At 46.9% G+C, this 15,415-nt stretch overlaps 1 protein-coding gene across 1 annotated transcript in view; it reads left to right on the forward strand.

Annotated features, from left to right (window-relative positions):
- LMBR1L (limb development membrane protein 1 like) overlaps positions 1–15,415 on the forward strand; it is a 43,765-nt gene that overhangs the window by 12,145 nt on the left and 16,205 nt on the right. The window contains exons 2-6 of the mRNA XM_035103905.3: positions 6,695–6,779; positions 9,914–9,944; positions 12,053–12,192; positions 13,273–13,376; positions 13,475–13,601. Coding sequence (XP_034959796.1) covers positions 6,695–6,779; positions 9,914–9,944; positions 12,053–12,192; positions 13,273–13,376; positions 13,475–13,601 — 487 coding nt within the window. The remainder of the gene's footprint in view (positions 1–6,694; positions 6,780–9,913; positions 9,945–12,052; positions 12,193–13,272; positions 13,377–13,474; positions 13,602–15,415) is intronic.

Below are 15,415 nucleotides of genomic sequence, written 5' to 3' on the forward strand. Positions count from 1 at the left end.
AACCCTACAAAGCAAGCTGAACTGCCACACTTGAGTTCTTTGAAGCTGCTCCCTCTGTGCTTTATTATTTCGGTCCTCCAGGGGTCTGATGCAAGTCTAGAGAATTTTGTTTTGTTTTGCTGCAGGGGTTACAGCTTTTAGTTGACATGCCTATTGGTATGGGACGTTGGGTTTCCCAAAGGCATTTGGAGAGGTGGTGTGTGTGTGTGTGTTGGCGAGTGGAGTCTGCAACAAAAAGTTGCAGTGTGGAATTGCTCCTGTTCGGGTTTCCAGCCATGCCGTTCCATTTTCCTTCTCCCACCCCAGCAACAATTACTATCCCATGTCTATTCAGCACAGACAGTGGGATGTTTTCTGTCACACACCCCTGTCGACTTTTTCACAAGACTTTTTAATACAGTGGAACCTTGGTTCTCAAACTTAATCTGTTCCGGAAGTCCGTTACAAAACCAAAGCATTCCAAAACCAAGGCGTGCTTTCCCATACAATGTAATGCAAAACGGATTAGTCTGTTCCAGACCCTTTAAAAACAACCCCTAAAACAGCAATTTAACATGAATTTTACTATCTAATGAGACCATTGAGCCATAAGATGAAAACAATAGTCAATGTACTGTACTATAAAATAAATAAGACAGTATTGTAGATGATGATAATTAAAACTATTATTATTATTTCTTACCTGCACTGATGATAGTCATTGTTTGGATGGGGGGGCTTTTATCCATTTCCGCAGTCACACAATCAATCAATCAGTCAGTAGCTGAACTGGGTTCCCTACGGTCACAAAAAAAACAAATTAACCGAAAAAGCCTCAAAAACAAAAAACGCAACATAAATAGCAAAAACAAAAGCCCCCCCCCATCCGTTTGACTTCTGAAATGTTTGAATGCCAAGGCACAGCTTCTGATTGGTGCAGGCGCCCTGGAAACAATAGCTGACAGCTGCATCGGGTGTTCGGCTTCCGAAAAACGTTCAAAAACCGGAACACTTACTTTGGGATTTTTGGTTTTTGGGAACCAAGTCATTTGAGAACCAAGGTACCACTGTACTTCTGTAAACCTTGAAGTGCCCCCCCCCACCCGCATTTTGGCTACATAAGAAGTGGCTCTCAAATAATTGTGTCTATATTAGTATATATGTTGGTCCAAAATGAGTAGGGGTACAGGGTGACTCTGGGAACCTAGTTTGAGAGGTAGTGGGTTTATTGCCAGCCAGATGGGCAGGGTATAAATAATAAAATTATTATAATTATTAGGTGGAGGCAAGTGGCAGTAACCTCCTATGGCATTTTGCAATGTTTTTATAGATCTGTTTCTAGTAATCTTCCCTCTAGAAGAGGCCAAACCCAGCCCTGCCCTTGAAATTTCTCTCTGCTGTGAAGCGTGACACAAATTCAGTATTGTGTATTTTTGTGGGTCATAATTTGAGGAGCCAACTGGGGATTAAAAAGCAGGGTGTGAACATGCACTCCTGTGCAGCTCCAGCTCGCTTATTAGGGGTCAGGTTCTGGAACTATCACTCTTGGGTTGAAATGGTTCTTCCTGACCGAAGCCCCAAAACAGAATCTAAACTGTGGAGCTGCAAGCCTCATTCTCCGAAAACAGTGTCTTTGTCTGGAGCAGAAGTAACCAAACACGGTGCTCGCCTCTCCGGTTGTTTTGTGCTACAATTCCCATCAGCCCCAGCCAGCGTGGTCAATGGTTGGGGGTGATGGGAGTCATAGTCCAATATCACCTGCAGTTTGGCTACCTCTGCTCAAGGGCCCTTGCCGTTTGAGTGGTGTTTTACACCCTCTTTGGACATTGAGGAAAACATCCTTGACTTTTGCTCTGTGAGAGAAGTACCACGTAGAAGGTTTGCTTAGGTTTTGCTTCCTCGTTTTCTCTGTCGCCCCCCCTCCCCTTCCTCTTTGGAAGAAAGAGAAAGGAAGGCTCCCTTTTCCAGTAGATGAGGACAAATCCGGCCTTTGTTCTGGTAACATACATCACATGACCAAATGGCCCAGGACTAGGGATCTGTATTGGCCTTAAAGCAGCCCTGCTCTGGGTTTTGGTGAACTGATACAGGCCAAAGTGGGATGAAGCTGAAGAGTCTTGGGCACAGCCCCATGCGTGAACAGGTGCTCCTCAACTTTCTTCGATGCCCTCCACTCCTCCTTAAGAGCTTCTCCTAAACATCAGGAGGAACATTCTGGTGTAGCATCCGAAGGGACATTAAGGGCTGCCTCCCATAAGGAAAAACTAGCTGCTGCCATGCTAGTGCAAGAACAGTAACACTCCCAGTACATTTCTGAGCACAATTCAAAGTGTTGGTGCTGACCTTTAAAGCCCTAAACGGCCTTGGCCTAGTATACTTGAAGAAGCGTCTCCACCCCCATTGTTCTGCCTGGACACTGAGGTCCAGCTCCGAGGGCCTTCTGGGGGTTCCCTCCCTGCGAGGAGTGAGGTTGCAGGGAACCAGGCAGAGGGCCTTCTCGGTAGTGGGCCCGCCCTGTGGAACGCCCTCCCATCAGATGTCAAGGAAATAAACAACTATCTGACTTTTAGAAGACGTCTGAAGGAAGCCCTGTTTAGGATAGTTTTTAAAGTTAGATGTTTTATCCTGTTTTTAATATTCTGTTGGGAGCTGCCCAGAGTGGCTGCAGAAATCCAGCCAGATGGGCGGGGTATAAATAATAAAACTATTATTATATTATTATTATTTGCATGCACACATGTGCTTCTCTTTGGATCATGGTCTGTACTCTTAATGCGCGCCGTTTCCTTGTGTGCATGCATGCGCCATCCATCACATTGCAGTGCAATGCCCTGTTGTTGCTTCAGTGTGCGCCCTCCTCCTGGATTGGGAACCTGTAGCCCTTGGTTGCCACATCACGGAGTGCTTAGTGTTTATAGAAATGGGATTTTGAGGTGTGTGCCTCAGAGTAAATGACACTTGAAACACACCCGGCGTGCATTTGAACAGCACAGCCGGAATGTCCTCTTCCGGCCCTTCATCATGTGACAGATGAAACATCCATGTTTCCTTTGCATGTGACCTCTATGTGTTAGACCTGTGAGAGCACAGCTCTGTATTAGCGATTTATTGCTCATTCCAAGCCTGGCAGGAAGAGGTTAATGTGGGGTGTTTTCCAGTGTTTGTGGAACGTACAGAACGGTAATCTCTTCAGATCCAGCCCCAGCTTGTTTACGTAGCCACATTAGTACATGGAATGTGGACTCTTTCCAAGGTTCAGTGTTAGAAACTCAGATACAGTGGTACCTTGGTTCGCAAACCAAGGCACAGCTTCTGTTTAGTGCAGGCGCCCCGGAAACAATAGCCAACAGGCGCATCGGATGTTTGGCTTCCGAAAATCGTTTGAAAACCGGAACACTTACTTCCAGGTTTCCGGTGTTTGAGAACCAAAATACCACTGTATACCGTATAAGCTAGGCACCCAATTCCTCCTTCAACCAAGATTACAGTTGCCAAAACGGAATGTCTAGTTGCCATTTTGGAGCCAGACACCTCGGAAGTCTTTCCCCCCAATACCACCTCTTGGTTCCTGAAATTGGTTCTGATTGTGCAGATGAAATATCGCAGATAGAATTCTGATACGTTGCTAGTTTGTGAAAACGGGCAAGATCCAAGAATCCCCAGGCATGCACCTCCAGATGATGGAGACATCAGGCACCAGCCTGACACACGGGCATATTCACTTGGTCGCAAGTGTCCGATAGCCAGGTGCAACCGCCTGCTGAATTTCAAATGTTGTTCGCCTCAGGTGTCAAAATGTCTTGTACCAGTCCTGGCAGTGTTTAATAGTACATGAAACATTGATTTTGAACCTTTAGAATTTTCTCTTTCACCATTTCCGATTGCTTGTATATTTTCTTGCGCACTCATTTTGAAAGGTGCCATTTTTGTGCATGCCTTGAACTTTGCCTTTTTGCTGTGGTTGTCTTGATAACCCACCACAGCTGTGCAAATAGAAGTGATGTCAGTGTCGGACCTCCAGCCACTCAGTTAACTTATGGAGAAGCTTGGTGAGACATTCAGTGAGTCAGTTATTAGACAGTGTATCCCTGCTCAAATTTCTAGTATGTGACAGATGTAGGCATGTAGTACTGCAGGTTTTCTGGAAGTTGATCGATGCCATCTTGCTATAAAACCAATACAATATTCTAAAGAAGGGATTTAAAAGTCCTGCAAAGCATTTGATGTTTATGGTCTGCAGACCAAATAAAATGAGCTGGTTATGAACCAAGTGTGGCTGATTTCACATACCAGGCTCTAAGTTTTCTAAAACAGATAAAAATAGCTGTTAGCAAGAGCTTAGCTCCTCTAGAAACAGCAACTGTGACCTAAATCGAAAAGAATGTTCTGATAGGGTTAAACCAACAGCTGCTAATCCCTTTCCCTAAATGTCTCCTTCGATAATGCATTAAAAAGGGATCTGTTTCTCTCCCTCTCTTTGCATCTTTGCAATTCCGCCAATTAATTTTCTTTCCTTTTCTTTGCATCTCTGCAGTTCTGAGGGCTGGTGATGGAGCTTAGCTCCAGAGCCTGTCTGCCACAGCCAGTGTGGCTGATAGTTACGCAAGATGGGAATGATTGTCCAAAACATCTGGAGGGTACCAGGTTGGGGAAGGATGCTTTGGCATCTGGCCTGGGAGGCAAATGGAAATAAAATCTCCTTCGTCCCTTCCATCCGCCAAGCCTTAACACATGGGATGGCTTCTAAGCTTGAGTCTCTCCCCCCATGCTCTCTATGCCTTCCTACAACACTGAGCTACAGCTATTTCTCTCTGTCCAGTAGCTTTTGGCTGGTACAGCATCTCCCTCAGGGCCGTCTTTAGCAGATGCGGCGCCAGGATGCAAATATCCACCCAGCGCCCCCAAATTACCACGGATAGTGTTGGGATGTCTGTAGCTGCCCACTGTCAGCCATTGGGGACACAACTCTTCCCCATGCTGCTGGAGTGTGATCCTCGCAGAGGCTTGGGAGTGATGTTGCGCCCCTCCCAAGCCTTTGCAGGAGGAGAGCGATCCCCGCAGAGGTTTGGGAGGCTTGGGAGGGAAGCTGCACACCCACCAGCCTTATGGTTGGTGGGGCACAGCTGGCGGGTATGCAGGGAAAGGGGAGGCCACCAGCAAAGCCGCGCAGCTCCCCTACTTGCTGTGGTGCCCCTGAGAGGCTGGCGCCCTGGCGCGATGCACCACTAAGCCCTATGGGAAAGACGGCTCTGATCTCCCTACCTCCTGAAGCTTTTTGGGGGGAGACAGGGGGGCTGTATTTTCCTATCTTCCTTTCACACCTCAAGCTTGTGATTCTCCCTCAGCAGCAAGACCACTGTGTTCCAGACATCTTCGCCTCCAGCCTTGCCCATGTAGTCTTCCTGCTAGGGGTGGCGTGGCGGTGGGGGGTAGGAAGCTAGGGAACTGGCTGCTGCCACTATCCTCATCCTAGGTGCCACCTCTTCCTTCTTCGCATCTTTGCTTTTGATTGTGTGAGATTGGAAAACAACAGTACTGACATAGCGCTCATTTTTTAGTAGTTCGGAGAGTAGGAATTCTTCCTTTCATAGTATTGTTCAGTGAGCCCTTGTAGTCTTCTGCCTTTATTGCCGTTTTGTTTCTAACCGATCTTTAGCTGTTAAGCATTGTTACAAAAGTTGGGTGCCATCCCTTCTCTCTGCTGAGCCGTGGCAGGAGCCCATAGGATTCCAGGCATTCACCAAGGGTCTGCGTTCCTTTGGAGAATTGAGACATGGCGGAGACTGTTATAGCTTTAAGAAATACAGTGATACCTTGGTTCTCGAACTTGGAAGCCCATTCAACATTTGAAAACCAGGGCACGGCTTCTGATTGGCTGATTTGCCCCAGAAAGAATGCCAACAACCAAAACGGATGTTCAGCTTTCGAAAAACGTTTGAAAACCGGAACACTTACTTCCAGCTTTGCGATGTTCGGGAGCTGATTTCTTCGTCAGCTGAGCTGTTCGGGAACCAAGGTACCACTGTATGGTTTATTCCCCTTCACTTTGCATGGAGGGAGTCCAGATCTTACAGCATGGCTATTTCAAGAGGGGCTTGAACCCCGCAGTAGGTCAGCCCTAGAGTCCAAGGCAGGCACCCCCAAACTTCAGCCCTCCAGATGTTTTGGACTACAGTTCCCATCTTCCCCAACCACTGGTCCTGTTGGCTCTAGGGATCATGGGGGTTGTAGGCCAAAACATCTGGAGGGCCGCAGTTTGGGGGTGCCTGGTCCAAGGCATCTCTCCAAGCCAGCTTGCAGCAAGCATTCCCCAAATGAATCCCAGTCTTCCTTTCTTCCTTCTTGCCAGCAAACCTTGCTTAATACTCTTTTCCCTGTCACCCCCACACCCAATTACCATGGCAACCTTCCAAACCCCCAGTCTCTGTTCACACCTCAGGGCAAGGGGGGAAGGACAGTTGCATTGCCAATGGCCCTGTATTGCTTCTTAAGGGTATGGTGCAAGCACACCAAATTTGGTGTGGCCCAGAGGAAAAAAGTGTGAAAACCACTGGTCTAGATGGGTTGCAGTCGTCCTGTCGCTGAAATCCACCAGTCCCTTGAAATCCATTCATGTGATGCTGTTGCTTTGGGGGAGATGGGAAGGTGTTTGGGGTGTTGGAGGGGCACTGCCTTCTAACTAGCATCTCACCAGCGTTTCCTTGTCCTCCTGCAGATCTGTGCCCTTCTCTTTGCCAGCCTCTACATCCTGTGCTACTTCATCCTAACTCGCTTCAAAAGGAACACAGACTTCACAACAGGTAACCGGGGGGGGGGGAGGAACTTGGGTGAACAGGATCTAACCCCCTGTGTTCATGTCTTGCTCAACGTTTCGGCTTTTAAAAAAGGGTGGCTTTGATGCCTTAGGGCAGGCATCCCCAAACTCCGGCCCCCCAGATGTTTTGGACTACAATTCCCATCATCCCTGACCACTGGTCCTCTTAGCTAGGGATCATGGGAGTTGTAGGCCAAAACATCTGGAGGGCTGCAGTTTGGGGATGCCTACCTTAGGGAGACCTGGGAAGCAGTGTTTGTTTTCTGTGCCAGGAGATGCCAACTCAGCTAAGTGTGACTGTGGTCCTTTGTGCATCCGATGTTTGCGCATGTTTGGGACGTACCCCTGAACCAGAGCAGCTCACGGCAACGCCGTTTACCTTCCCGCCAGAGCGGTACCTATTTATCTACTTGCACTTTGACGTGCTTTCGAACTGCTAGGTTGGCAGGAGCAGGGACCGAACAACGGGAGCTCACCCCGTCGCGGGGATTCGAACCGCCGACTTTCTGATCGGCAAGCCCTAGGCCCCCGTGTCTGATATCTTTGCAGCAGCTTTCACACACACACACACACACACACATGCAGCTAAACCCTGTGGAAAAGTCCTTTTCCTCCACACTTCTGTTTGTTTACGCTGTGGTTAGCCTAGTTGTCCCAGGAGCGGTTGGCCTAGGCAACACGGGGACATGGGGAGTACGGTTCTTTGAGAACCATTTTCCATCCCTTCAAATGAGCACTGGAACTGTTTATGCAATCTGATGCTGGTGATGACTTCCTAGGCACAGGTTCCGTGATTAGACCAGGAAGAAGCCATGCGCAGCTCCAAGCACCGGAGTAGTCAAGAGGAGTGCTGCTGGCCCATAGAACTAAAGGCGCTGCGGTAATTTCTGCCCCCCAATTGCCTGCATTTGAATCCCCTGATCAAGCAGTTGCTTGTCCCCCTTGTGTTTCCAGCCTCCTCCTTACATAGCTTTCATCAGGGCTGCTCCTGATTATCTGGAGGACTAGAAACTTACCATGTTTTTCCGTGTATTGGACGAGGTTTTTATAGACGGAAAAGTACAGGAATTCTGGGAAGATGTCAACTGAGGCAAGGTATCCCTTGCCTATGGAGAAAACAACACACACATATCAAAGAACATAATGTGCTGGCATGGGAGCAGTTAACAAAGGAGGAATTCAAGATGGGGCCTTCTCTGTGGTGGCACCTCAGTTCTGGAATCCCCAGCCCTGATTACCTTTGGAGTGGCAGGCAGTAAACCCTTTTTATTTTGTTGAGCCTTCAGTGGTGTTGAATTAGAATATGGAAGCTTTACTTTTTTCAACCCTGTTTTCAATCTTTGTTCTTAATCTTTCTTTTACATGATTCCATAACTTTATAAATTTGTTTAATTTGATTTTGGTGTAGCGGCGAGAGTGTCGTAGCAGCAGCTGGGAGGCCAGGGTTCCAAACCCCGCTTGGCCATTAAGCTCACTGGAAGCTCAACAAAATAAGAGCATTTTACTGCCTTGGGCCAGTCATAGCCTCATAGTCTAACCTACCTTGGAGGGTTGGTGTGGGGACAAAATGGAGAGGGTGGGGGCAGGGAGAAATGTGTATGCCACTTTGAGCTCCTTGGAGAAAAGGTGGGATATAAATTTAATAAATAAATTTTGTTTTTTGTTGCTGTAAAACAATTTGGAGGGGCAGAGCGTGATCTAGAAGTGCTCAAATAAAACAGTAATGGGTGTTTATACAGTCATACCTCGGTTTAAGTACGCTTCGGTCTGAGTACTTTCAGTTTAAGTACTCCACGGACCCATCTGGAACGGATAAATCCACTTTCCGTTACTTTCAGTGGGAAAGTTCGCTTCAGGTTAAGTACGCTTCAGGTTAAGTACAGACTTCCGGAACCAATTGTGTACTTAAACCGAGGTACCACTGTAGAACAGGGTCTGAGGAGGGGAGAGAAGTGGCTTGGCAGAGGATGGAAATAAGTCCTGCCTTCAGAATTGCCTTTCCTTTCCCCCCTCCCCCCCCCAGTTCCCACAGAATATAGTCTGCTACTTGTCGGGCGTTTTGCCAGTCCCAAAATGGCAATTAAGCAAAACTTCCATCACAATGCATCTGGGTTACAGGCTGCCGGACCCAGGAAAGAATGGATTAGTTCCGTTTCTCTATAGAGAACTATGTCTTTTCGGACAATGTGTGCCTTGTATTCGGGATACCAAGGAGACCAGCTGCACACTAAAGGGCTTAACATGGCTGCAGAATGGGGAGAGAAGGGGGTGGCTGTTTGTCCCTCCTAGTTGAGAGGGTTGCCGTTCCATTAAAGCAGCTGGAGTGTTAGGGGCATCTATGTAGGGTTTTGTGTGTGTGTGTTTGTATATTTTTTTTAAAGCTGCATCATTAATGGTAATTCATTCCTGCCAAGCAAGCAGTGCAAATATTCTTTTTGAAATATTCTTTTTGAAATCATTTTTATTTGATTTTACAAATATAAATTAATTACAATACCAGGTAAAAGGGCCCTGACCATCCGGTCCAGTTGTGTCCGACTCTGGGGTTACGGCGCTCATCTCGCTCTATAGGCCGAGGGAGCCGGCGTTTGTCTGCAGACAGCTTCTGGGTCATGTGGCCAGCAAGACAAAGCTGCTTCTGGCGAACCAGAGCAGCGCACGGAAACGCCGTTTACCTTCCCACCGGAGCGGTCCCTATTTATCTACTTGCACTTTGATGTGCTTTCGAACTGCTAGGTGGGCAGGAGCTGGGACCGAGCAACGGGAGCTCACCCCGTTGCAGGGCTTCGAACCGCCAACCTTCTGATCAGCAAGCCCAAGAGGTTTTTGTTTCTCCTAGGGATGGCTCTTTCCAGTTTTTTGGATATCTAGAATGCGAGCCTATAAAAGCAGGATTGTAATAAAAGATCTGATATAGCAGGAACATTAAAATGAGACCCGGCTGGAGCTCACATCCCCACTCAGCTGTGCAACAAACTGGGCCTGCCAACATTTTGGGGCACGATCAACTTTGCAGGATAAAGGGGGGGGGGGAGAAGAGAGTGGTGTCTGCTACCCTGAGCTCCTTTGGAGGAAAGTTGGATGTGAATGTAATAAGTAATGTTGTTCCCTCTTTCTTAGTTGACGAAGATGCTGCTGTCAACAGAATTGCGTAAGTTCCTTTCCTCATCATTCCTGGTACTTAAAACTCCTGGCATCCTTTCTTTCCTCTCTCCCATCCTCCTGCTCTCTCTCTCCCCCCCCCCCGGTACATATGTTTTAAAAATGTTTTAAGTATAATCTGTAAATAGCTGAACAAGAAGCCGACTATAAATGACAATTAAGGCTGCAATCCACACTTGCCTGGATGTAAGTCCTGTTGAATTCAGCCGTACTTACTTCGGAGGAAATATGCAAAAGGACTGTACTGCTCATTACTTGTTGAATTTGTCGACTGAAAAATGGAGCAGAATCCTTCAATTTCATGCATTTTGGGGGTATGCCCGTATAATCCGGCGTATAAGACGACCCCCCAACTCTTCCAGTTAAAATATAGAGTTTGGGATATACTCGCCGTATAAGAAATACGAACCCCCGACTTTTGAGAAGATTTTCCTGGGTTAAAAAGTAGTCTTATACGCAGGAATATACTGTACTTTTAAGAAAGAGTGTACTGGAGGAGTTATCAGCCAGTTAAGACAATTACTGTACACATTTTCTGTGACCATTGTTAAAATGCAGGTTCTTTTTAGTTCTCTCATATCTGTATGCGTATTATGGTTACCAGTTGATCTTTATATGTCTGAGATGGGCAGTATCCAACTGATGTGTTGTGTCGGCACCAAGATTCCTGCTTGCGCAACGGAACTTCTCTCTTTCCCACACAGCCACTAAATCTCTTCTAGGGGTTCCTTCAACCCTCCAGATCAGATTTGGGGGAGGGTCCAGAGAGTTGGAATGGGGAAGCTTCACTGTACAAGTGGAAATTCTTGTGCTGACAGGATGCGTTAGTTAGATTCTGCCCTATGTCTCACCTACATTTAAGGAGATGATTCACAAGATACATTTCTATATGGGTAAAAAGGCACTTAACATGTGTCCGCCTCCCCCTCTCATTTTTATTAAATTTTCTGTTTAACAATTTAGAATACTCATTTAAACAACCTTAAAATAACAATGACTTCCCTTCTTCTCTTTCCATGGTTCATTTTGCATAACATAAATCCCTGCATAGACTAAACCATTCAGTATTCCATTATTACATCCATCAAAACTTATTTACACTGTTGAATTAAGTTAACATGTCTCCTTAAACTCATATACAGTCATCAACAGACTCCCAAAAGTAGTCAATGAGAGCTGCAGCCATTCTGCGGTCGTTAGACACCTTGGGCTGTATTTTATTTTGTTTTATGCACACATACATACATAGACACTCTTGCAATAGCTGTTCCACAGTACAGTGGTGCCTCGCTAGACAAAATTAATTCATTCCACGGGTCAATTCGTGTAACGAATATTTTGTCTAGCGAGTCGCGGTTTCCCGTAGGAATGCATTAAAACTCTGGGGGACTGGGCGGGGGACTGGCGGCGGTGGCGGAGCTTGCTCTCTTGGCTCGGGGAAGGCAGGCAGGCGCTTGCTCTCTTGCCTGCTTGCCTTGAGCCAAGAGAGCAAGCGCTGCCGCTGCCAGTCCCCGAGCCGAAGCGCGAGGAACACAGCGGGGATGGGACGGGGCTTGAGAAGCCTCGTCCTCTCCCCGCTGTGTGACAGGCGGCGGCGGGGGGGGGGAGTGGAGGAAAGATCCTGCGCTTTTCCCCCACCCCGTCTGCGCTCTGGCTTCCTCGGCGAAGGCAAGCAGGCAGGCAGCCCGCCTGCTTGCCTTTGCCGAGGAAGCGCTGTGCGGCGAGGCGGCGGGGGGAAGAAGTGCTTCTCTCTCCCTCCGCCTCCCGCCTGTCTTCCTTTGCCGCTTTCTATGGCCGCACTTCGCAAGACGAAGCGGCGGTCATAGAAAACCTTGTCATCTTGCGAATGCCTCGCGCAGCGAGTTTTTAGTTGTGCGAGGCATTCGTAAAGTGAGGCACCACTGTATGTATTTTTTAAATATTGGGGCTTCTCTATCTGTGGAGCATCTTTGGCTTCTCTGCTGCTCACCTTAATTCCTGGTGCGGAATAAATGTTATCAGCTTGAAAGGAGGCAGTGGGCGGATGGAAAGCTGTCAATCGTGAGACACAGGTCTTAATCCCCCTTTCTTTCTTTCTTTCTTTGCTGTGCTCCCCAGACTCTGGCTTTGCACCTTCACCTTGGCAGTATCTCTAGGAGCTGTGCTCCTGCTTCCCTTCTCCATCATCAGCAACGAAGTGCTGCTCACCTTCCCGCAAAACTACTACATCCAGTGGCTCAATGGGTCCCTCATCCACGGTGAGCTCCGTGCCGTGGCTTGTACATTCGAGCGCCTGGGTCTTCAGTGCGCTGCTCTTTGGGAAGAGAGAGCGACTAGGGGAGTTAGAGAGAGCAGTTGTGTGGCATTGCCTCTTCATCAATATCCAGGGAAATTATTTGCTGAATATAGTGGAACCTCGGTTTACAAATTTTCGGTTTACGAACGCCGCGGACCCATCTGGAACGGATTAATTCACTTTCCATTACTTTCAATGGGAAAGTTGACTTCAGTTTATGAACACTTCAGTTTATGAACAGACTTCTGGAACCAATTACACCCATGCTTCGGGTTAAGTACGCTTCAGGTTGAGTACTCCACGGACCCGTCTGGAACGGATTAATCCACTTTCCATTACTTTCAACGGGAAAGTTCGCTTCAGTTTATGAACGCTTCAGTTTAAGTACTCCGCGGACCGCCTGGAAGATATATTTTTTTAATTCTTTTTTAATAAAAATTAAATTTTTATTAAATTATTTATTATGAACGCTTCAGTTTGTGAACAGACTTCCAGAACCAATTGTGTTCATAAACCGAGGTACCACTGTACTTCCCATTACACTGAAAATGACTGTGGCCTTCAGGGCATTAATTGGGTTTCTGAGTACCCCAGCCTTGAGACTCGCAAGCTGGGGACACTTTAGTTTAGCTCAGACAAGTTTTAAGAAGCAAGCTACCTTTTCTTTATTTCCAGCAGGGTTTCCCAAATGTGGGTCTCCAGCTGGTTTTGGGTGTGTGTGTGTGTGTGTTTTGGACTACAATTCCCATCATCCCTGACCAGTGGTCTTGCTAACAATGGATGATGGGAGTTGTAGTCCAAAAAATCAGCCAGAGACCCAAGCTTGGGAAACGCCGATATACAGTTGTATCCCACCCTTCCAGCAAGGAAGTTCACCCCCTCCCCATTTTTATTCTCACAACAACCCTGTAAGGTAGGTTAGGCTGAGGGTTGGGAGTGGGTCATCCACCACTGTTCAGATAAGAAGGAAAGGAAGCTTGAGCTGTATGTCCATAGAGATTTGCCGTTGCTTAAATCAGGCCTTATCTCTCGTTCCCACCAGGGCTCTGGAACCTCGTCTTCCTCTTCTCCAACCTCTCCCTCGTCTTCCTCATGCCCTTCGCCTACTTCTTCACTGAATCCGAAGGTTTTGCGGGATCAAAGAAGGTAACGGCTGCCCCTCTGCTATTTCCACCCTTCCTCCTCCCCCAGAATCAAAGCAGCGATTGATCCTTTCCCCCCCCTGCCGCCTCCCCTTTTTCCAGGGGATCATGGCTCGCGTCTATGAGACATTTGTGGTGCTCCTGCTACTGACCCTGTTGGTGCTGGGAATGGTCTGGGTCGCATCTGCCATTCTGGACAACAACGCAGCCAGCAGGGAGAGTCTCTATGGTGAGTTTGTGTCCCTTAGCTCCCTTTTTGCTTTTCCCAGGGATTGTGTCCAAAAGGGAGACTGGAACCCATCTGTGTGCGAGGCTCAGTCAATATTGCTGGTTAGACATGCATCGGATTGAACTCTTGGCCACCTGGTCTGCATCCTGCCAGCTGTAACTGGAAGCAGTATGGCCAGATATATATATATATATATATATATATATATATATATATATATATATATATATATATATATATATATATATATTTGGGGGGGAGCCTTTTTGACCAGATAGGCCAGATCTTTCTCTTCCACCCCAGTGAATTTATTTATTTTTACTTTGTTATTGTACTTCACCAGATCTTAACCTATTACAATATTTGTTAAGAATGGATTCCAAAGATCATTGAACTTGTCCATGGCAAGTCTGCATTTATATGCAAGTTGTTCATATGTTGCAAGTTTGTATAAGTTCAATCCAATCATAGAAGGGACCTGCGTTTTTATTTTTCCAATTCATCAGCATCAGTCTTTTTGCTGTGGTCAGGGCACGGTGATTATTGTCTTTTTGTAAAGGTCCAGGTGCTGGGTACATAATTCAAGAGGATATTTTGCTCTGTAAATGTAAGGTTGTTCCGTACAGTTCTGTTGATGGTTTCAGTTACCTTCTGCTAAAAATCTTTCAATATAGGACAATGAAAAAAACCATACGTTTTAGAGAAGCACTGTCTTTATTGCATCTCTAATGGTTAGATACTTTAGATAGCCCTTTTTAAAAACAAAATTAATGGGGTCCAGTATATATTCATCCCAGTGAATAATAATAATTTTGTTATTTATACCCAGCCTATCTGGCTGGGTTTCCCCAGCCATTCTAGGTCATAGCTGCCAAGTACCCCGTTTTCCCCGGGAAACCCCCATATTTTCTTACCATTTCCCGCAGGTGTCCCAAATGGCAAAATACCCCGTATTCCCCCGGATTACAGAGCTCCTGCTGGTGGCCATGTTCTTTCGGTGCCGTGCCGACACATGCGTAGAAGTGACTTCCGATGCTGCTGTGCCCATTTCCAAAATGTCCGCAGCGCCAGAAGTCGCTTCTACGCACTTCCGGACATGCGTAGAAGCGACTTCTGGCGCTGCGGGCATTTTGGAAATGGGCACAGCAGCATCGGAAGTCGCTTCTATGCATGTCTGGAAGTGCGTAGAAGTGACTTCCGGTGCCGCGCCGCTGCTGATCCCAGATTTTTCAATCCAGAACTTGGCACCTATGTTCTAGGTGGCTTACAGCACATATAAAAACATAATAAAACATCAAACCTTTGACAGGTGGGCCAGACCGGCCGTCTATCAAGGTTGCCCCCTGCAGGTGGAGAGAGATACTGCCCAAGTATTCCCTGTGCATCAGCAATTTTTGTCTGCAAAGCGTGGGGTGTGGGGGGGGTGTCAGCTTGCAGGACAGTTTGAATCCATGGAGCCATGCCTGCAAGCAGACAGCTTCGAAAGGGGCGGGGTCACTTGCCAAGGAACAACCAGGAAGTCAAAGTTAGGCTCCTGATAATTCCTTTGCATCTGTACCCTGCCCACAATTGATGTTAGTTATTTAGTTATTTTGATTGATTGATTGAATTTATATCCTGCCCTATACTCCGGTTTCAGGGCAGTTCACAGAATAAAGTCAAGGTATAAAACCACAAAATGCCTAATAAAAATAAAACAATAACCCAATAGCCCCCCCCCCAAACCACCACATTTTAAAAGGGTATGTAAATCAGATCAACCCAAGGCCTGCTTGAAAAGAAACGTTTTTGCCTGACGCCTAAAGGTGTATAAT

Source organism: Zootoca vivipara, chromosome 2 (assembly GCF_965207765.1).
Source record: "Zootoca vivipara chromosome 2, rZooViv2.hap1.1, whole genome shotgun sequence".
Classification (NCBI taxonomy): domain Eukaryota; kingdom Metazoa; phylum Chordata; class Lepidosauria; order Squamata; family Lacertidae; genus Zootoca; species Zootoca vivipara.